The sequence below is a fragment of the Telopea speciosissima genome, chromosome 4 (genome assembly GCF_018873765.1).
Source record: "Telopea speciosissima isolate NSW1024214 ecotype Mountain lineage chromosome 4, Tspe_v1, whole genome shotgun sequence".
In the NCBI taxonomy this organism is placed as follows: domain Eukaryota; kingdom Viridiplantae; phylum Streptophyta; class Magnoliopsida; order Proteales; family Proteaceae; genus Telopea; species Telopea speciosissima.
The window spans coordinates 61,565,233-61,589,030 of NC_057919.1; the positions used below are offsets into that span (position 1 = coordinate 61,565,233).

Genomic DNA, 23,798 nt, shown 5'->3' on the forward strand with positions numbered 1-23,798 from the left:
CGAATGGAGCGAGGGTCATATTTGAGGCAACCTAGAGATTGGGAGTAGGGAGGCGGTTTATAAGATATGTCGCAGTTAAGATGCATTCACTTCAAAAGCGAATGGCTAGAATGTAAGGCACGCGTTGGGGGTGTGGGGGCGAAACCCCTGCGGTATGGTTCGACCCAACCTGATGGAGGAGTATTTATAATATTTATTCATCTTGTTGTAGCCTTACATTCTACCCATTCACTCCAAAAGCGAATGGGTAGAATGTAAGGCACCCGTCTTGTTGTAAAGGAATTCGATTTTGGGATTTTTGTGTTAGGGTTTTGAGAAGAGAGAGCAACAACGCCGTTTTGGGTGTTCTTGAGAGATCTCTATTGTAACTTTCTTCATGACTTCGTGAAACATCTTCAGCTTCGCCTGTGGACGTAGCACATCGTATTGGTGTGTGAACCACATTAAATCTCTATGTCATCTTACAATGTTTTTGTTTTGTTCATATTTTTTTGGTGTTTGTTTTAACAATAGATTGTGAAAAAGATTTCATTACATTATTAGTGCGAATCTATTGAATTCGAGAATTAAATTGGATGTATCATGGCGTAAAAAAGAAGTAGAGAGACAGAAAGTCTTTGATTTCGTACGCATTAAAAAAAACCCAAATAGTATGAGAATAATCATCAACTAATGTAAAAAAAAAAAATGCACACCAATATGAGAGAGAGAGAGTGCGATAACCATCCCATTATCACAATGAATAAGTGCAAAAGGCGCTGAACAATGTTTACTATTAACCAGAAGAGGAAGACGTGTCTGTATAGCTAAATGACAAACATCACAAGGGGTGGAGGAAACAAGATGCTTAGAAGCATCGAAAAAAAAAAAAAAAAAAAAAAAAAAACAAATGAGATAAACAATCAGGGGAGGGGTGGCCGAGTAACATGTGCCAAAATGCTGAAGAGGGGTAACGAATTGCAGGAGAAGCGACCGGAGAAGGCATTGAGAGTGTGAAATGATAGAGTCCACTATGCATTGTTTCCGCTCCAATCGGCATTTTCGTTGACAAGTCCTGTATAACACAAAAGGAGGGGAAAAAAAAGAGAATAGCACAATTCAAGAACCGAGTAAGGGCGAGAAAGTGAATCTGATTCAACCGAATTGGGCCAACCCGGATTGGATCATGCTGGAATCAAATGCTGGGTCGGTTGAATCTGATTCGATTTTAATACCATAGAGTCAAAACCAATCCCTCTAAAAATTTTTTTAAAAAAAAGGATAGGGTTTCTTTTGATGATTGGTGTCAACTAAGTTGTTATTCTCCCTTGGAACAAAGTCGAAAATTCAAGTATCAAAATAACTTGAAAGGTGTATGATGTCCTCTAAAATAGCTCTCAGCCTTAGTTGAGAAGAAGTAATTCCTTTCTTTAAGTAGGAGACAATATTTTTATTGTCCGATTCAAGAACCACCTTCTCAAAACCTTTTGAGATTGCTTCTAGCAGTGATGACGGGATGGCTATGGCTTCATCAATTGTTACTTCATCAAACGATGTTGGGAACGACACAGCATGAAGAGGACGACCATTAAAATCCCGGCAGATAATTCCTAAGCCACCATTAGAAGAGTTGGGAAGCAGACTTGCATCACAATTGATCTTGATCATACCTGGTGTAGGGGCAGTCCAGCCCGAAATATTTATTGACCGTAAGGTTTGAGCCAGATGTTGTGACCCTGGAACAGATTGAGAATTCTGAAATTCTTGGAAAGCCGAGTAAAAAGCCTATATTACCTCCTCCAGCATCCAAAATTTGTATCATTTCGAGCTTTTCATAGCATCCAGCAGATAAAGGATGGGTGGAAAATAAACGCCTGACGAGCACACTTGTATTGAGATATGGTGTGAGGGATTTCAAACCGTCGGGTAATGGATTTTTTAATGAAGGATAGAGAATATTTGTACGAATGGTTTATGAGTGGGCATGTAAAAGAATCCACACAAGTCAATCTGATTCCTTTTCAAAAAAAAAAAAAAAAAAGCCTTCCCCACTTTCTTAGTAATTTTATTATTGGCCGATGTTCTGCCGCAGCGTAGCCTACGCCCAAACACATGGTCTGCCATTCAGGGGTCAGGGTGGTCATTTTGCCCATCCTCATGTGTCTGGGTGTAGTATATGCTACGGAGCCTGACTTTTTCCCCTATTGGTAATGAACGGGTGGCATTGACGCATCCCTTTCCCTTTTCTCCATCCATATGTTCTTCAAATGTGAGTGAGAGAGTTCTTAGGTCATTTAGCTCACAAGGCAATTGTAAACAAATTTTCACCTATCTCGAATATTACTTGTGTAAATACTTCTAATTATTAATAGATTTTTCTCTTTCTCATATAAAAAAAATGTGAGTGAGAGATAGCAAACCCATTCCTAACATTAGGTGTGCATCTCTATCCCTTTTCTCGCCATGTGAATTGGTAGGGAACTCCACACTCCAAAATTCAGACTTTAGGGTGGACCAACAAAAGAAGATATTCCTTCATTACCAAATCCTTTCCCTCTTCTTCCATTCTTTACTCTTCTCATATTTTATAATGTAGAGAAGTTTCATGTGAGAGAGTGTACCGCCCATGTCTAGACACACGCTCCTAATGAAAGGCAAAGATTCCAACCCCATGATGCTTTCATGTGTGTTCTCATTGGCCCCCGCACACACAGAGGCCACACTTCCCCCACAAAGAACTCTTGCCCATAAATATTTTCAAAACATCTTACCATGAATTTCCTAACATTTAAAAAGATTAGATTTCGTTTTTTACTTGGTTGGTTAAAAAATCCTTTATAGTGCGGGCTTGAGAACTCGACACGTAGATTGGTGTGACATTCACGTGGATGGGTCAATGGATCTCGCACCGTTGGATGAAGCATCATCCACGTGTTGACTCTCAAGCCCGCATTGCAATGCACCACCAAATCGGTGCACTGCAGAGGATTTAATGCGGTTTTAAGTAAGTCACAAGGAACAGTAATTTTTAATTTTTCACTCATGTGCATTAGCCTTTCTTTTAGGGCTGTACCTTGTCATATGGGGACAAGAACAGAATCAAACCTTCTTGGTCTTATTTATGGTAAGAATCAAAGATTAAAAACCCGGATCAGGATTTGAATTGGTCTCCATGGATTCTGATTTGATCAGGATTGATAAAAAATCTGTTTTAATAAACCCTAAATACACATCTTATTGTCATGGAATAATTTAGGAGAAAATTTATCCATAATCTACCGCCATTATTATTGATCCTACTAGTTGAACCAAACCCCTTAACTTATGGAGGCTTCCCATGATTCCCAACTCCGCACCCTGATGCAAGTATGCAACACCTAGTCACTTTCCCATGATTCAAGTAATCAAAATCGGATTGGGTGAATCACCTGATTCGAATCAAAATCAATGAAACCGGGTTCTACTTTCTCCCGATTTTGTCAACCCACTTTTGAATCAGGAAAATTACCTAAATACACTGGATAAGAAAAAGTATTACAAAACAAGTAGATTTGATTTTGTTTTACACTTGTAAAACTAATTGTTTTGTAATTTTTTCTTATCTAGTAGATCTACGATCGTCACCCCCCCCCCCCTCTTTTGAATCGCCCCAATTTCATCATTTTTCAGCTATTGCTATCTTCTTTTAGACAGTAAATTAGCATAAAATCAATAAAACTTGCCTCTTGTAACAAGATCCCGATGTTAATTGCATTAGAACTACGGAAATCACAGTTTTTTTTTTTTTTTTTGCTTCTTCTCGATTTCAATTTCTAGGGTTCATGCCAGAATCAAAATCAGCGGAAATTGATCCCATGTCTGATTCAGTATACTTGAACCTTGCACTTACCTCATCCCAAGTTACTATACTTATCCTCTCATTCCCAACAGAACTTGATTCCACTTTGCACTGCCTCATCTAGGGCTGTGAGTACTGCAACAAAGTGTCATTAGTATCTTTCAAACTTGAAAGTGGGTAGTGGCCCCAGGTCTTCAACAGGACGTTAACAGGCCATCGTTGGACCATTACCCTTCCACAAGTCCCAAATAACTACATTGATCTGAATAAAAGTGTGAGCACAAATTGCCAAAACAAAAGAATAATTATCACTGAAATTTTTTTACAACAAAGTGAACTCAATCCAGCCACATTATGACACACCATGAAAGCTAAGAATGACTGTATAAAGCAAATGATTCCATGCAGTAATAGTAAGTTAAATATGCCTAGCACACTTTACAACTCCTCCTACAAGAACCTGGAAGATCTGGAGATCCAACCATATACTCTGGGTTCTTTGTGCATTCTCCAAGAGCAGCCCACCTCTGACAATTTTCATTTTCATCTGTGCAATTCCCACCAGTTCCCAAGTTCTTTTCAAAGGAGTCCACATGTATCCACTTTGTCGCAGACCATTTCTCACCTTCAATTACTGGGCATCCTGCATGGAGACTGCTCTGGTCCGGAATAGCATTTGGAAGGAGACTGAAGAACAGAAGGGCATTCCCTCTTCGAGGTTTTACTGAATTCCAGCAGAGGCAAGACAAAAAAATGACGACCAACATGTCAAATCCACAAAGAATTTAATGAATTTAATAGTAAAAGTTTCTTAAAAAACAATTATCATCTGCCTTAATGGGCTCACCTGCAATTCCCTTCTTTGCGCAATCTGATAAATCATCTTTTGAAGATGATCCACGATGTGAAGACTCCTATCAACAATATTAAAGGAGTGAAAAAGAAACACAGACAAAAGCACTTACTGTCAGAAATAGTACATGCAAGAACACATCAATCTCAACTCTTGAATGGTCCTTGCTAATATGAAAGCAGAGCAAAGCAGGCATCTTCTCTCAAAGACCACTCAGCCATCTTTCAGTGCAGTCAAAAAATTACCTAGGCATGCTTTGCTGGGTTGGAACCACATAGAACTAGAATTAGGTCAAGGCAGCTATTGCCTAGTGGTCAACTAGTAGAGGATTGCCATTACCAGTACTAAGCACCAGGCAAAAAAAGTGGATGAGGTTTTCCTTAGCACCTGTTCAGACGGTGGGAGTCATAAGTAGAGGATTCCCACAGCTGAAACCAAGATATGGTAGGTGTGTGACTGCTTGTACAAAGTCATAGATATGGGGTTTTCCTTGGTACCACCTGTTCAGACAGTGGGAGTTAGAACTCCAATCACTGCATCAGTTTGTGTTACAAGTAGACATTTTAATTTAAGATTTACCATGAATTGTTGGATTCAATTTCCACTATTATGGATATCTCCATGCTCCATTTGAGTTTTGGTGGATGTCTGCATTCCTATTGGTCACGGCATGATTCCTTATCTATATCACCTGAACCAATGCAAATCAGGAATTTGATGGCAGCTCTGATTCTTCAGGATCCAAGACAATTGGAAGAAATTCTTTTTAACTTTACAAGGTGCCCCCTACCCCGTGCTTCCCTTTTCCTTGGTCTGTTCCTAATTTCTTCAGAATTCTGATTAAATTAAATTCATAAATGAAAGAGAATTTTTTGGTTACAAAGTGATGCATCACCAGGGTAACCCGCCTAGCATCACGGTTTCAAGTCAATCTATTGACTACTTGATGCAGAAGGTGTGTTACCACATTATGAAACGCAGAAAATAGATTTTAACAGCATAAAATCACTAAGCAACAAAATTGACTCAGATATTAAGCTACATGAATTGTTCACCTATCAACAACAATTGAAATATGAGACATATATAGCATGTACCTAGAAGCAAAACACGCAGCAGTTTATCACTTTTATTGTATTCAGACTTCAGGGATCAGCAAATTTGTTTACATAAAAAATAAAAAATAAAAAGTCAGGACCACATCAGCTTTACAGTTTCATGTGATTTTAACCTCAGGAATTATCAACCAATCAGCCCCAAAAGAATAAGAAAGAACTTTCAAAGAACCTCTAATACTAATTCAACTCTATTATCACTAAGAAGACACAATATATTTACATCCCTGATCACTCAATATTTAAACTTCAAAGGCATAATTTGGTATATAGCAAGAGCACGAACTAATTGAATGTGAATAGCTATGACATTATTTTTTAGGGGATGAACAATGCTGCATACATAACATGCGAAGCCCCTGATTGGCAGCTGTTGTGTTCTGGAATCACTAAGTTATTATCTCACACATTTCACAAGTAATTGTTATTAATGCAATCTGGTTAACCTAAAGTAGGTTCAGATGCAAACAACAGGTAAGGATCGCAGGAAAATCAAGGAAAATAGATTTAGGGGAAATCTAAGAACGCTCAATCCAAGACTCTGATTTCGGTCGTAGGCAGTACTCAATCAACAAAAGAAAGTCTCAAACTTTCAAGGGAAATCAATGGCTGAATTCTGATCTGTGACTCACAACAGGAAATAGAAACCAAGATCCTAAATCTTGGGAAACTAAATATCTTCAGATCCAAGGATCAGATCTGTAAAATCTGCTGGTTGAATGCTCAATCTAATGGGCTGTATCAGTAATCAAAATCTCAGCCAAAACCAAGGGCTGGATATTAAGGTACAGAACTAGAAAATTGACTGAAATTAGAAACTAACAATTCAGTACCCAACAGAAATAGCATCTAGGAAGCAAATAAAATCCAAAGTAGAAACAAAGAATCAGGTCAGTAAACTCGGGTGAACAGAATTCGCAAGAACATCAGTAATTAGTAATTTTCTAGAGAACAGAAATCAAGGGTAATAGTACTGCTGTAACAGAACATACAAAAAGGGGCAGTGAACTGTCAATAGAACTTGAGGTCAATGGGAAGAATCTACTGCTATTCCAGCACTAGTAATCTGATCTGAAAACTTGGAAGGCTGAAAAAGAAGAAGATAAGAAAGAATAAGAAGGGAAAGGATAGGGGGATATGACTCTGGAATCACCACCAAGGCCTGCGGGAATGGCTTCACCAATCCCAACCTATTGCTTTCCACAATAGGGGGCTGGAGCTGCATCACCACAGTCCAAAGACAGCTTCACTACTGATCCAAAGAAGGGAAAACTCAATTTCTCAATAATCCAATCATAGGGGAGGCTTATGACCCCTCTCCTTTATTTATAACCTCCATAATAATCACAAAACTAGGAAACCCCTCTGTATGGTAGGAGGAACCCCTTGCAGCTTAAGTGTCTCTTCAAAACAGTAGCTACCATAGAACATTACAAAATAGAAACTAACTACTTAACTCCATATAGGACCAAAATCTCTAATATTTGGGCTTATAGAATTGGCCAATTACAATAGAAAACTAAAAATTACTAATCCATGGCCCATATAAGTATATAACCCATTGGGCACTCAAATTAAACATATTGGTCCATTCTTGGCCCATTCCAATGGCCTGGTTTGCTCCTGCCCCTCTTTTTTCTTTTGAATTGCATCATTTATTTTTGAACATCAACTTATTGATGCAGTACCAAGTGTCCACACCCGAAGGAAGAAGAAGAAATAGCCATGAAAGTAGGCTTAGATTGGAGCCATAGCTTAGGTTTACATTTAGTAGGCTCTATACTTAGTTTATTTTTCATGTTTTAGTGTTTTATTGAATTGAACCGGTTGAACCACGGGTTCAATTTTAGTGATTTTAGTTAAGTCTTTTATTTTAAGTTGTTAGGGACAATTAGGTCTTTTTACTGTTTTAAGTTATTAGCTTTTAATTGTAGTCATTCCCTTCCACGATTTATGAAGGAAGGATTTAGTTTGTACTAGGATTTGGCCATTGGCCTTATTATAAATAAAGTTAAATCGTAAGAGGCTCCCCCACAGTTGAACATTTGAAAAAACAGAATTGTGCTGCCGCCATAGTTGCTGCTGCTGCTCCTTGTGAGATTGCATCCTTGTGGTTCTATCAAGGTGGAAGGGTAGGTGGATTTCCTACGACTCCTTATGATGTGAAGGCTGGGAGGATCCTCTACAACTGGAAGGTGGTTCTATCCTTCTATCACAGAGCTGCTGCCTCCATTGAAGACTTGCTGCAACTTCAAGTTTCTTCTTCTATCCCTCCAATCCCAATCCCCATCGATCCCCTTTGTTTTATTTTATTTTTATCACATCTGTCCTATATTAATTCTCAGTTATCTATCATTAAAAGCCATCTCAGACCCTCCCATTAAATCCCCCCATCGATTCCCATAAACCCTAGCATTCTTAATTCCAGCCAGCCTTCATCCTTCATCAGTTTTCATCCAAAATTCAACCACAATCCTTTCTCCTTACCCCTCACACTTGACTGTGAGTTCTGCCCCTAATTATCATTCAAACCCTAAGATGCCCTCATTCATATAAAATCCAAAAAAAAACCCTAAATTCTGTATAGTCCAGTTCAGCCATCAGAATTACACCATATTACAACCGAACACCCTTCCCATTGCTCCTAGCACTCAGCCAGAAGCCCTGCCCCAAATTCCCATCCCAAACCCTAATTTTAACCTAAATTCTAAAACCCAATACCCGAACCCTAATTTCTGAAATTTCAAATCCTTATCTAAACCTAATCAAACCTAGCTCATCAAACTCCCTAAAACCTGCCTATCATTACCATATAAGAGTTATCTCATTACTCTCACCATAACCCTAGAATTGTCCTAATTTACATCGATTCTGCCCATTCGAACCAGCAGCCCCTTTTGATCCTGTTGCTTGGCCTCTAGTAGGATCCTTCTCCTATCTAGAGCTACATTACTTATGGTATAAGCTTTAATAATTTTCAGCAATCAGACATTTCTAAATGCTTTGATTTCAAATTTCCTGCAGAAGAGTCTCTCAGTTTCATAAACTTCTAGCTAATAATAAGATGGTTAGGGAGTGTCTGCTGGATGCAACTCCAGTGTAGTTTCCAATCTACGAAATGGTCTATAATAGCAACATGAGTACTGTATAACTTACATTGGTATATTTTGGGCTACTGGTTAGAGGTATTTGGGGAAGAACAAGCCAGGTTTGTGATATTTATCTAGCCTACGATGGAAAACAGAAGTATGATGGCAACAAAGGCAACTAAAGTGTAAATGTTTGTAGATCAAACCAAGCTACGGTATTTGAATGGAAGCAAAAATAAAGCAAAAATAAGGGAAATACTTTTAACTAACCTCAGCTTCTGGAAACACTGTTTCACCACCTTTTTCAACATCCGTTAGGTACATAAGCACAGTGGCAACACGGTGCCCACCCCTAGCAATATTAACCTTATCGGCGAAGTAATCATAGTGTGGATCATATTTCTGCCCATGCTCATACCGCAGTACTTGAATGTCTTCTCCATTCTCTAAAAAATAAGAAAAAGAGCTCAAAACTTCAAATGCTGTACAATTGAAAGTTCTGTTGTTGAAATTCAATTTCCAATATTTTGATCACGAGGATGCTATTCCTTAAAGACATGTTATTGAGGTGGAAAGAGCAAGCAAGAGGATAATGGAATTTTGTAGTTTTTTCACTTATTTTTTGTCTAGGGTTTTATGTAAATTTACTATATTTACTAAATATTCTTTTAGTATTTTCTAGAGAATACCGTAGAGTGAGTACAAAAATTATTATTCACAGTATCTCTGATTTTTTTTTTTTAGCAAGTCATCTTTTTTTTCTTGAGTAATTAGTAGTCTCAATTTACTTGGGATTAAAGTTTTATGTCCGAGTTTAAGTTTGAGTGTAGAATCTTAGTAGGAGTCCAATAGAATTTGTACACACGGTCATAAGCCAGAGTGGGGCATATAGTTGAAGAAATTAACAGCATTTCGCTTCAAGGGTCACATGTCAAACCCTTGAATTAGCCTGGTTGATCTTCTTCTCTTAAACCTTAGTAATCTCCTTTCCTAATTTTGTTCTTTTTTCTTTTGGGGAAAATTTCCTTCATTCTTCTTCATCATATCTGATTTCTTCTCTAACTCTTTCAACCTACAATTTTTTCATTTTCTGTGTGGGTGGGAGGGGGAGTGGCACAACTTTCCAAACCCTACTTCAAACCAAGGTTTTAGGACTTGGTTTCGCCCATGGTTTCAACCATCCACGAAACTGAGTTCTGTCAAGATCTCGGCAAATTGGTGTATTTTTTTCCCGTCAAGACTCGGTGACGGGTTTCAGTGGCCATATGGCCAAGATAGGTCCTGAAACTTGACATGCACCCTATTTTAGGCCTTCTAAACACAACGGAAACATTAGTTTTTACAAATTCAAACCCAAAATGGTACTTTGACTTTGGACCTTAGGTTGGTAGTCTATGGCGTAGGTGAACTCTAACCTAGGCTATTCCACACAATATTTAGAACATATATAATTAAAGTAAAGGTGTAAAACAACTTAAGTAAGCATTACGAATTAAAAAACATCAAACCGTAAACCATTTAATGCATTAGGCATATAATTCATAATCATACATGGTTAGTTAACAATTGTTAGATACTTAGAAAGAGACATAGATTAAACAAATACAAGTGTAACAAGTCCTAGGATCCTAGTAGCTAGTACTGAAATGAGTGTCGGGCCGGAGAGGCAAGATATGTCAAGTTATGATGAGTTAGGCGAGTTTTGTTGAGTTTTGGGTCGAAATTAGGTATTTATAACAATAGTACTGGGCCCAGTTCACTGAGATGAACCGAAATCGAAACAAGCACCGAAATCTCACAATCTCAAGTGAGATTTCGATCAAGATATGGTATATTTTATATCTGGAAACAGCCTCTTTGCGAAAGTAGGGGTAAGGCTGCGTACATTATGACCCTCCCTAGACCTCGCTGTGGCGGGAGCCTCGTGCACTGGGTACACCCTTTATATGGTATATTTTAAATATCGCCATGCATCTCGTTTCGGTGGGCCACGAAACAGAGATAAAAGTGAGTTCTCGCTGAGATCTTGTACCATGCTTCAAACAGTGTAACGTTTTCTCTATGACCGGAAGGTCTATACAAAATCTATTTCATCCTCTTGGCTTCATTAATCTTTTTCCATAAGCATTTATTCCAACCATATCAGAAATTTGTCACTTTATATTCATGTTGTAGTTGTTATTAACGCAAAGAAAGTTTCAGATAATGAAGAACAGATATCCACGTATCCTAATTCTGAAGAAAAAGTAGTTATTTTCACCACAAACAGGGCTATGATTGTGCCATATGAACATGAATACTTCAGATGTCTAACAAGATCATCAGATATTGATTATTGAACAAGTAGAAAGATAGTCCATGGTAATCAAACTAAATGAATCTTACATAAGCTGTAATTGCAAGAGGATACAGGTCTATGATTGTGCCATATGAACAGGAATACTTCAGATGACTAACAAGATTATCAGATATAAAAATTAACACAGTGAATCTAGCTAGATTTCAAGTGACAGTAAACCTTTAGGAAGAAAAGTCCATGCTGCAATCTTGTCCTCAATACCAGAAATAATGGCATCCTACAAATGAAGAGCTCATTAGTCATGTTAAAGAAATCATGCAATCAATTCCAGAAAGATTTAACTATCTAAGATTCTTTCCGAAATAAACAAATGAATATTACAGAAATTAGTGAAAGTTAGAAACCTAAGATTACTTTATCTCCAATATAAGGAAATCAAGGGCTGGAAAAGAAATCAGAATTTCCATTAAGATGTGTCTCCATTTACCTTCATAATCCTATATATTTAACATTGCCAGAGAACAGCTCGACACAAGGAATAGTTTTATTTATCAATACCATAACTCTGTTCTGAAATTAGGGCAGACCTCAGAACTCATCTAAAATCCAAAATCAACAGAAAGTGAACCCCGAAAATTCAAAAGTAAGAGAGGGCGTAAATTTGTATGACCTTTCCCTTTCGCTTTTCTATTGCAACAACATTCCAACTTTTTTTTTTTCATTCATAAAGGAAGATGTCGAACCCCGATATAGAAAGGGAAAAATCTTTCTGAACGGCCCATCATGAGATTAGGAGAAGCTTCTCATGATGGACCGTTCAGAAAGCATACAACTTTTGTAATCATCAGTCATTCAGAAAAGCAGAAAATCCTAAAAAATTCCAACTTTTTTTTTTCCGTTCATAAATGAAGATGTCAGAACCCCGTTATAGAAAGGGCAAAATCTTTCTGAACGGCCCATTAAGAGAAGGTCCTCCTGATGGCTCGAATATCTGCCACAAGGCAACACCATTGGTACTCAAATTTTGTGGAGATGTAATCCACAACAACTATTAGTCTGGGAAGTTTCAGCCAACTCCGATTTCCAAAGGAAATATAAAGCTTTGAAACTGAAATTTAGCAATGTGGTTTGACTGCTGAAAATACAAGATTTATAAACAATATATGGTGGGTCATATATTTGAGATGGGATGCCAAATTTGACACAGGGCTAGTCCATGGCACATACAATTCATCCAACAGCCAGTTTACCAAGACCAGCTTCCACATGGCTTGAAATGGTTGGACCATCAGTATAGATTATCCTCACAAGGCTACCAAAATGTACTTTCCCTCAGATATTCAAATTCAAATCAATACAAATGTAGAAATAAAATCGTGTTATCAGCACACTCGATGGGACACTTGTACAATGAATTCATCCACAACCATCCTACTAGGCTACTATAAGTATAGAGATAAACTAATCCATAAAAGGATGGAGGTTAAGTTACAACTCTCTTTTCATTTGTCAATCACCAAAGTGAACTCATCTCTGGCATCCAGTTAACACTGTCCTTGATTATGTTAATCTCCTGATATCCTTTCATTTCCAGATACCTGGGGACATTTTCCCTCCCAGATATCTGTGGGCATAAGGAAGCCTCTGTTAATGTTTCTGGCCCTTTCATCTGCCTTCTAATAAATGACAACCAGATCAGCTCCATTGATGGTTTATAGTAGCCGGACTTCAGTTTGCCTACACAACAAGCTTCCTGCCCATAATGCCTCAGCAGAAAAGGTTTAGAAAATAAAAATATTATTGTTGACCAAAACTAAAATCAACGAGCTAGAGAATCACCAATCAGGCTGATATTTGGGCCAATTCTCCTAAATCAGATTGGATTTATAAGATTTTGGCTTCAATGAAAATATAAAGGAAATAAAATCGTAGTTAACCAGTTAGTTGATGATAAGTAGTTCTACCTTGTCAAGGCAAGTAGTTGACTAGTCCATGACTCTGCATCACCTAAGTGACAGATTTCAATATATTTTCTTAAAATAAATCAACACACAAATAGAGAAGATAGCTTTTAGCCTCCATCCATTTTTTTATGCTTTTCAGTCCCATGTAGGTTCACACCCTTGGGGAAAATGTGTGTCCCATTATAAATTGACTCCCTTCTAATTTCTGCTCTACATGATGTTCATTTGTGCCATATAAGTAAGTTTAGCTCACTATGTTTATTTTCCTGTTTTACATCTTTCAATTTATTAAGATGTATTATATTGTGAAATCTTGGAACACTATAGGTTGGGATCCTCGTCACATTAATGTGGGGGGCACACACTCATACCCATGCATTTTTTAATAGAGGACAAATATTGGCACAAAGGTAGGGTTGCTTCATTGCGACCTAGTGGTCGCGGGTACGAGTCCGGAAACAGCCTCTCTACAAAGTGGGGTTAAGGCTTCCTACATTATTACCCTCCCCAAACAGGGAGCCTCGTGCCTGGGTATGCCCTTTTTTTTATTATAATATAGATAAAAAGGGAGAGAAGAGGAGGGCAGTACGATATATTGTTTCTCTTGATGTCTGGAGTGCACAAGTCGACGTTTCTGATTCCGTGAGACAACTTTCTTCTTCTCTCCTGATCTTTCCTAGTGTGCAAGTGAAGAAGATATTTTAGGTGTTTTCATGTGCTCTTCGTACGTGGATTGCGATGTGATGACATTCTCTTTGCCAAAGAAAGAAGAGCAGGTAATGTGGTTTCTCCCGTATTTGTCACGATAGGTTTGGATGTGAGGGTTCTATACTCTCGTGAATCCATCTATTTTGGTAAGTTGCTTTGTAATCCAAGAGGGGTATTTTCTCTTGATGTTTGGTAGCCTCTAGCATTAATTAAAGAGGATTGTAATCCCATTATTTTCATAGTGGAAGATTTATCTGGATGAGGTGTTGTGGATTTCACTTTCACCTTGGAATGGTTTTCCACGTCAAAAAATTGATGTGTTTGTTCTGTGATTTACTTGATTTGGTTATTTGTATCATTGGTTTTGTGTATACTTGTTCATTGTATTTGTCCATCGACTAGCATGAATTTATAAGTTCAACAACTTGATGTGAAGACAACTTTTCTCTATGGTGATTTGGAGGAACAGATTTACATGGAGCAGCTTGAAGGTCCCAAAGTCAAGGGTAAAAGCTAGCCGTTAAGGAGAGTGTGCTCAAGTCCTTATAAGACTTCACATCGGGCTACTCAGATCCGATGTGGGATTGTTGCTTTTCGCATGGAACCCCAACAATCCCCCCTTCCATGTGGGAGCAAACATGGGAATTGAGATCTTCCTCAGGGATTTTCTCCATCCACAAAGGCACACTAGAGTGCCACACTTTGGCTCTGATACCAGTTGTTGGGGAAACAAATCTTTTTCCACCTGTGTTCAAGTTAATGGACAAACACAACAAACATGTATACACAAAACCAATAATGCAAATAACCAAATCACCAAACGAACGGAATCCCACCAGCCATTAATGGTATCCCAACACATAGCATTGTATCTCCCGGCTCTGATATCAGTTGTTGGGAAACAAACCTTTTTCCACCTGTGTTCAAGTTAATGGACAAAGACAACAAACAGGTATACGCGAAACCAATAATGCAAATAACCAAATCACCAAACGAACGGAACCCCACCAGCCATTAATGGTATCCCAACACATAGCACTGTATCTCACGGTAATCTCACAGAATAAAGAAAAGGCTCAAGCCAAATTTCCATTAATCAAAATACATGTACAAGGTTGTAGCCCCTGACACACTTATATAAAAGACTCAAACAGACTCAAACACTAAAAAAGGAAAATCCTAAATCAATCCTTAACTAGTAAGGTAACATAAACTGACTAGGAAACTAAAATAATGAAAAAAACAGACTCAAAATAGGACTCTAACTAAACTAATGAAGTAAATCTCGTTTTACTACTTTCTACCCATATTTTGGCCCATTAAAATGGTCAATTACAACGAACACACATGGGATCAAAGGCCCAACACCCTATATAACCCAACCTAGGCTTATTTCATTGGAAATAAGCCCTTTGGGTGACTTATCGGCATCACTATGCTTCTAGAAAAGTCATGTTTCCTCTTGGGTAAGGCTTTTGTAATCAAATCTACACCATTCTTGACAGTATGGACCTTCTCAAATTGCAAAAGCTTTCGTTCTAGTACATCCCGAATCCAATGATACCTCACATTAATATGCAAAAAAAAGGGTGTACCCAGTACACGAGGCTCTTGCCATTGCAAGGTCTGGAGAGAGTGATACTGTACGTAGCCTTACCCCTACTTTCGCAGAGGCTATTCCAAACTCAAACCCATGACCACTTGGTCATAATGGAGCAACTTTACCGTTGCACCAAGGCCCACCCTCATACCTCAAATCAATATGCTTGATATTATAATGGAAACTCGGGTTCTCACTCATGTAAATGACACTCTTAACTATCACAATGAACGATATACTCGTTTGGCTTTAAACCTAGTTCTTGAGAACCACTTCATCCACAACATCTCCTTGAAAGTTTCTGCTGCAGCAATGTACTCGGTTTCTGCAGTTGATAATGCCACACACTTCTGCAACTTGGACTTCCATGGTACTAATGTAGTCCTAGATAGGATTAACTCCCACTAGAAACCAGTGGATCAGGATCTCTAACAGTGCTGGCCAATTGGAGTAGGATGGGGTAATCTAGGGTAAAACTAGGGTTAGGGTGAGGTAATGACAATAGGGTTTATATGGTTTTGTTGGGCAGGTCTAGGGGGTTATTATTGTATAAAAATAACAGGGTTTAGATAGGTTTGAAAATTCTGCAAAATTAGGGCAGAATTAACCTATTGATCTCTGGGTTTTGGGTTTTAGAACTTAGGCTGGAACTAGGATTTAGACTAAGAATTAAAGCAAGGGAATAAGATTGAATTCTATACTGATGGAGAACAGTACTCGACCAAAGTATGAAGCAGTAATAATGGTTGGAAGTGAAGGATCTGAAAATTAGGGTTTTGGGGAAATTAATGAAGGGTGGGGAATTAGAGGATTAGGAGAAGATGAATGGGGATGGGGTTTCAAACTTACTTGCAGTTGCAGCAAGTCTTCAATGGAGGCAGCAACTATGTGATAGAAGGATAGAACCACCTTCCAGCTGAAGAAGATCCTCCCAACCGTCACGGCGTAAGGAGTCAATTGGATTCCACCAATCCCTTTCCACCTTGAGATCCACAAGGATGCACACACTCACAAGGAACAAAGGAGCAATGGCAATAGCAGCCAAGCTAATACGATTTTTTTATTCAATAAAACTGTGGGGAGCCTCCACGATATTCTATTATTTAAAGTATGGCCTTAGGCCAAATCCTACTACAAATTAACCTCTTCCTTGATAAATCGTGAAAGGGAAAGAATTAACACTAAAGCTAATAACTTAAAACAGTAAATTGACCTATCTAACCCTAATAACTTATGTTAAAAGACACTTAGCTAAATAACTTAAATTGACCCAATTGAACCAAATGGATGCAACCAATTTTGAACCGGCTCAATTTTAAAAACAGGAAAATAAACTAAGTATGGAATGGAAATTACTAGAATGTAAACCTAAGCTATGGCTCCCTAATAACCCTAGTTCAGGACTTCTTCTTCTTCTTCCTACTTGGTGCTGCATCAGGTACTGGCCCCCCCTGCAAAGTAAACATGTGCCCCAATGCAGATTTTCTAGAGTCAACATCACCTATCACATCTACATCTGTGTTATCTCTAAGCACATGCTTACCACCTCCAAAGCACAACATGTATTCGATGAACCTTTGAGATACCTCAGAGTCCGCTTGACTGCTTCCCAACGTTCTTTGCTAGGATTGGTAAGAAATCTGCTCACAACTCAAACTACATGTGCAATGCCGGGTCTTGTTTACATCATGGCATACATCAAACTTCCTACAACTGACACACAGGGAATTTTCTTTACTTGTTCTTCCTTGCTCAGTTGAAGGGCTTTGCTTACTACCTAATTTAAAGTGACTTGCAAGTGGGGAACTAATCAGCTTCACTTTATTCATATGGAATCTTCCAAGCACTTTCCATATGTATCTTTCTTGCAATAACCATATTTTGTTTGCTTTCCTATCACGAGAGATCTTTATCCCTAATATTTGTTGTGTCGGTCCCAAGTCCTTCATGGCAAAAGACTTGCTCGATTCTTGCTTGTTCCCAATCCCAACACAACTCGAATGGATGATATTTTCACAATAGAAGAGAAAATTTCATCAAAGTCGATACCTTTCTTTTGCCCTAATCCTTTCACAACTAATCTCGCCTTATACCTTGGCTGTGAGATATTCTCGTAAGTCTTCAACTTGAACACCTACTTATTATCAAGTGTCTACTTACCTTTAGGTAGCTTCACCAAATCATAAGTGTGGTTTTTTTGCAAGGAATTCTCTCCTCATATATAGCTTTTAAACATTCAGCTTTATGCTCATCGGCCTTTGGTTCTTCATATCATTTTGGTTCACATGCATATGTCAACATCATATACTAATGTAGATACCTGGTAGATCATAGATAGTGGATCGTCTCAATTGAGGTTCAATTGGTGGCTCTTGAGGAGGCTCCCCTGTTCATCATCACATGTACCATTTGTGGGAACAACATCCCCGCCATCTTGTACATCTCCCCTATTATCAACATGTACCATGGGTGGAGGAACTGGATCCAGATCAATCAAGTCATCGATAAATGGTTATAAGTTTTTAATTTTCTCAAAGTTTTAAATTGTTTTGTCTTCAAGAAAGACCACATCTCTACTTCTTATCACCTTCATCTCAAAAAGATCTCATAACCTATAACAAAATTTTTCATCTGCATAAAAAAAGGGTGTACCTAGTGCAAGAGGCTCTCGCCACTGTGAGGTATGGGGATGATCATTAATTCATTATGTATGCAACCTTAATCCTTGCTTCGCAGAGGGGTTATACCCGACTCAAACCCATGACCACTAAGTCGCAATAGAGCAACCTTACCACCGCGCCAAGGTCCGGCCTCTAACTAAACTTTTCATCTACATATCCCAAGAAAATACACTGATTTGCCTTGCTATCGAGCTTGGGCCACTCTTGGGCCGCTCATCTTTCAGAATATGCACAAACACTCTAAAACTGAATACCTTCAAATGATCATAAGAAACATCTTTCCCACTTTACACCCTTTTGGGGATATCTCCAATCAAAGAGCTGATGGAGATCAATTAATCAAGTAAACAGCGGTAAGAATAAATTTTCCCCAGTAACATTGTGCCAACTTTTCTTGTGAGCATAGACCTAATCCGTTCCATAATCATGTGCTTCACTCTTTCTACTACACCATTATGTTGCGGGGGCTTGGAAATTGTCTATACAGGCCGAATACGATGATCGTTACAATACTTCTCAAAAAAACCACTGATCTCACCACCAGTATTTATACGAATGCATTTGAGAGGGTTCCCTGCTTCTCTTTCAACCAGAGCATGAAATTTTTTAAACAAATCCAAAACCTGATCTTTTAGTCTTTGAAGCATATGCACATACTTTTCTCTAAGCACCATCTATGAAAGTAACAAAATAAGAACTAAGAAGCACCATCAAGTGTTTTCACTTTCATAGGACCAAAGATCAGAATGCACCAATTCCAAAATATTTAATTTTCTTTGAGAAGAATTTTTAATGAAAGTAACTTGATGTGATTTACCAAGTAAGCAATGAACATAACAATTTAGAGGCATACCTTTCATGTTGGGAAGGAGGCTCTTTTTAGTGAGGATTTACATCCCTTTCTTGCTCATGTGACCAAGTTTTTTCGATACCATAAGTCAGTCGCAGATTCACCCTCTGTCGTGTTCACCTCATAGTTGTCACGGCGTCACGGCGATCCAAGTCGGAGGAGGGGTGTCACGTCGATATATCAACATGTCGCCCGCTATGGCGTTGTCATGGCGAGCATGTCAACCATGTTTTATTTTTTATTTTTTCTATTTTTAATGTGTTAATAGATGTATACTCAAGCCATGTTTTATTTTTTCTCTATTGTCTCTCAAATTTTAAGAAGAAAATTCAGAAATCGAAGAAGAAATAAAAGAGGGAAAGAAGAAATCGAAAGAAATCGAAGAGGGAAAGAAGATAGGAAGAAGAAATCGAAGAGGGAAAGAAGACAGGAAGAAGAAATCGAAGAAGAAATCGAAAGAAATTGAAGAGGGAAAGAAGAAATCGAAGAGGGAAGAAGAAATCGAAGACAGGAAGAAGAAATTGAAGAGGGAAAGAGAGACAGGAAGAAGAAATCAAAGAGGGACGCCATGGCGTAGGTCGCCATGCAACCCTCTCCAGCGCCATGACAACTATGGTTCACCTCAATCCTGCACACTTGAGCCATTGTTCTATATAAAGTGCAACACTTACTACCTTTTGCCACCACAATAGACCCTTTTGTGAGCTTCCAATGACCAATACCAAAGTGATTGTCACAACTTTCTTCATCTAACCTGTTGAATTCAAATTCAGAGTTCTGGCACGTGTCTCACATCCTTGAGAATTAATTTGCAGACAACATTTATCTCAACACTTACATCACCCATCCCCCCAATTTTTGAAGTGCAACCATTGTCCATTCTTACAACACCAAAATAACTTGTCTTATAAGAAGTAAATAATTCTCCGTCGGGGGCAGCATGGTATGAAACACCACTATCAACAATCTAATTTGTGTCATGACATGAGGTGAGACAAGATTTTTCACAACCTGCAAAACTAATGATTTCTCTATCTGAGCTAACAACAGTAGTATCTTTTTCTTCTTTCTTCTCCTTCCCCTTTCTTTCTTTGCATTATTTTTAAACTTGAGCTTTCTGCACTTCTTTTTTACAGCAGTGGCATGTAATCCATTTTCTTGACTTGGATCTTCCTTTTGACTTCTGATGATCATGAGGTTTTTTGGTTTTGCTTCTCGCCTGATGTACTATGACAAGTTTCGCTTGTTGAAATGAACCCAAGGATTTTCTTCTTATCTCCTGATTCAATAGATTTCTTGTTACTCAACTCATAGTGAGAAGCCCATTTAGTGCAGAATTATTGAGAGACACCATCAATGTTTCCCAATTAGTAGGTAATGAAATGAGCAGTAAAAAGGCTATATCTTCAAGCACCATCTTCATGAAGGAGGGTTGATTCATAATACTCTGCATCTCATTCAAATATTCTGACAACTAAACTTTCTTTTCTATACTTCATATTTACAAGTTTTCTAAAACAATAAATAACTTTGCTGTGGACAGTCTTCCTTTTGAACAACCCTTCCCGTTTCTTCTACTGTGAATAGGTTGACGTCTTTGTGGATACATGATAGAAAATTTGTATTATCTAGTCATTGTCGAAAAAACCTAGGTTTCCTGTTCAAGTCGTATCACCCTCCATAGGTACATACAAATCTTTAGAGTATCTTTACTTTTCAAATCATCCAGCCATTGTCAGATAAAACCTACGGCTTTTCTATCTAAGCAATATCACCCGAGGAGAACCTGAGAGATGATTTGAGGAGGCACCATCCATCCCTAGGGCAGGGTAGAGTTTCAGACAGAGGCACGCCACCCTACGAGAAGGTTTTTTAAATCCTAGCCTGGCCTTCTTATGAGTAATCATGAATTCTGATGTTATCAGTTTAATAGTCTGACGAAATGCGTGCCTCGATTTGGTACCACTCTCGCGGCCCACACCGAAACAGTGCTTTACCCCTAGATGTCCAGTCAACTGTTGCGCCTCAACGCATTTCGGGGAGAACCAACTGCTTATCCAGCCATTGTCAAATAAAATCTATGGATTTTCTGTCCAAGCAATATCACCCTCCACACGTGTGTAACCTACCGGATAAAACCTATGGATTTTCTGTCCAAGCAGTATCACCCTCCATAGGTGCATAGAAATTGCATACAAATCCTTATAGTATCTTTGCTTTTCAAATCATCCAGTTGTTGTCATTCAAACTAACCATCTAATTGTTGACATTCAAGCTAATCATCGGTGTTGAAGTGTTTCCCTCCATCACACAATCGCAAGAACCTTACTCTGATACCACTTGTTTGAACTCGGGTAGAACTAATCCTTAAAACTAATCGTTAAAAAGAGGGTGCTTATATCCTTACAAGTCTTCACATCAGGCTACTCACATCTGATGTGAGATTGTTATTTTTATGTGTATACTATGTGATGTCCTGGAATAACCTAGACCTTTTTCATGCAAAATGTAGGCTCTTTAATTTTTTTTTTTTTTTTTTTTCTCACTTAAAAATTTAAGGGGAAAAAATAATGTCAACATAAAACCGTTACACAGGTTTAATCATAATCACCAATTTCATTTTCCCTTCGAGCTAAAACAAACATTTGCAATACACATTGTACATATTCTGTCACCAGGATTCTTACTGCTACTTAATTTGTTAGCACTTCTCATCTTCTGTTCTCCCCTTAACACGCAGATAAATCACAACAATAGCGTGGCAGCAAAAAATAATAAACAAGAAGGATTTCCAAGTCGTGAAATGATCAATCCCACGGGAGAAAAAGTTTGAATGCCAAATGATTGAGTAAGGAGGTAAGAGGTGGGGGGGAAAGAAAAACGGGAGCCAAGATCGAGATAGACAGGTGAAAATTACAGTCAGGTAGGAAAGCTAATGAGTATAAAATGGAGGAGATAGATCAAAAGATACCTTTCCTTTGCTGATGAACATTCCCGAGCTAGTTCGAACTTCGCTGAGCTTGCTTTTCCCTGACAAGTTATCTGCAACAGCCGACCTCTTGAGCTCCGATTTCGCCTGTAAGGATATGGATCCCACAGACAGAGAGAGTCAATAGGTGAAATTTATAGTTTAGAAGAGGTTCAAGTAACTAACTTGCAATAAATTGGAGAAAACAATACTTACAATGGATATTAAATGATCACATTCTTCGTCGGTAAGGAAACCTTCATACACAAATGCTCTGCAGACAGATACAAAGGGATCAGATTGAAGAGCAAGTGAAATATGAAAACAGAAAGAGGTTTTCAGTCGGTAAAGACTTCCAGTAAAGAAATTGACCTGGGTTTCCATGAGACCTGCTTCACTTTTGCAGAAGAGATGATTGGATTCGAACTCGAAGCTTCACGAGGAGTTAACGATATTGAAAGCAAGAATATTAATGAGTGCAGAGAAAACCAAACAGAGACGGCGGCCCTAGATCGGATCATCATCTGGATTCTGGAGAAGCTTATAATTCGCTTCTATCACTAATTTCGTCTTCCCAATACAAATTTCTGTTGATAAGGGTGTCGGTTTAAGTTCCCTTTATTACTAATATGCAAGATTTCATCCCAATACATAGAATGAGAAGCCAGTCGGCTGTAGGCTTGTAAACGGATCGGAATACGTATACCTCAAAATGGTTTTGGATGCGGATCGAATTTGGATTTTCGATCATCGGTTTACATTTCTACCTTGTGTAACCGTATAGTTAGTAAATTCACATATTAATTATTGTATTAATTATCATACTTGATCGTATAACTCAATTCCTGACTCCTACCTTATTCTATGGGATAGCTTAATTTTACACGTGATTTTTAAAAGCAATTGTATTAATTGCCGTATTAATTGTTATGTTAATATATATTTATATATTTTAATTTAATTAAACAAAATAAAAAACTAAAACCTAAACCAAAATGCCGTATTAATTGTTGTATTAATATATATTTATGTATTAATCATCATATTAATTGTCGTACTAATTTGTTAAACTTATTTAATATTAGATGTAGATATCCAAAAGAATGGGAAATGATTTCAAATTGGGAAGCCATATTGGTATTTTTTTTTTTTTTTTGGTAGAAGATAAGAATATTAGAATTTAGTTGCAAAAAAATCAATTTTCTCTTTGATTTTTTCTAGGATAAACCCGTATTTTTGCTCCCATATTATTTTCAGAGCAATCGTATTAAAACACGTATTAAACACGTACCAATTAATTACCATACGCAATTTTATTGCACCAGATTTTTTAAAACAAACTATTGCCGTATACACCTTCCTCCCCTTAACTGATACAATTCACTTTCAATCCATATCTCTTAGATCATGATTCTCTTCTCCTCATATTCTAGAATTTGTTGAATCTTCAAAAATCTTCAAGATCATTATTTACTTAATTTTTATATTTCTATTATTAAGTATTCGGATTTTTTTCAGGATGGATTTTTATTGAAGTATTCGGATGTTTTTCCGAATATCTCTAAATGGATACGGATGCGGAACAAATTCGGATTTTCAGTTATCCATTTACAACCCTAGGGGTTAGGTTCAAAATCTAGGTATCGGACTCAGGATCGATCATGGCCGCTAGCAATCCAATACCTATATAAATCGATCAAATTTAGTTAGGATCAATCAAAAATGACCAAAATCCAGGTTTTATTGGATCAGGCTTGGATCGGTAAAAATTATTGATGAGTTATTAAAAATCCGTATGGATCAGTCCAATTTCTTTTTTAAAAAAAAAAATAAAACCCCCAAAACATCAATCAA

At 37.8% G+C, this 23,798-nt stretch overlaps 1 protein-coding gene across 1 annotated transcript; it reads right to left on the reverse strand.

Annotated features, from left to right (window-relative positions):
* Positions 1–4,105: 4,105 nt before the first annotated feature.
* Positions 4,106–22,476, reverse strand: LOC122658005 (probable prolyl 4-hydroxylase 4). Its single transcript, XM_043852838.1, has 7 exons — positions 22,317–22,476; positions 22,161–22,218; positions 21,948–22,052; positions 11,393–11,450; positions 9,145–9,320; positions 4,665–4,731; positions 4,106–4,541 (listed from the first exon to the last, which is right to left on the reverse strand). The coding sequence occupies exons 1-7, from the start codon at positions 22,466–22,468 to the stop codon at positions 4,246–4,248; spliced, it is 912 nt and encodes a 303-aa protein (XP_043708773.1). The 5' UTR covers positions 22,469–22,476; the 3' UTR covers positions 4,106–4,245.
* Between the last annotated feature and the right edge of the window lie 1,322 nt (positions 22,477–23,798).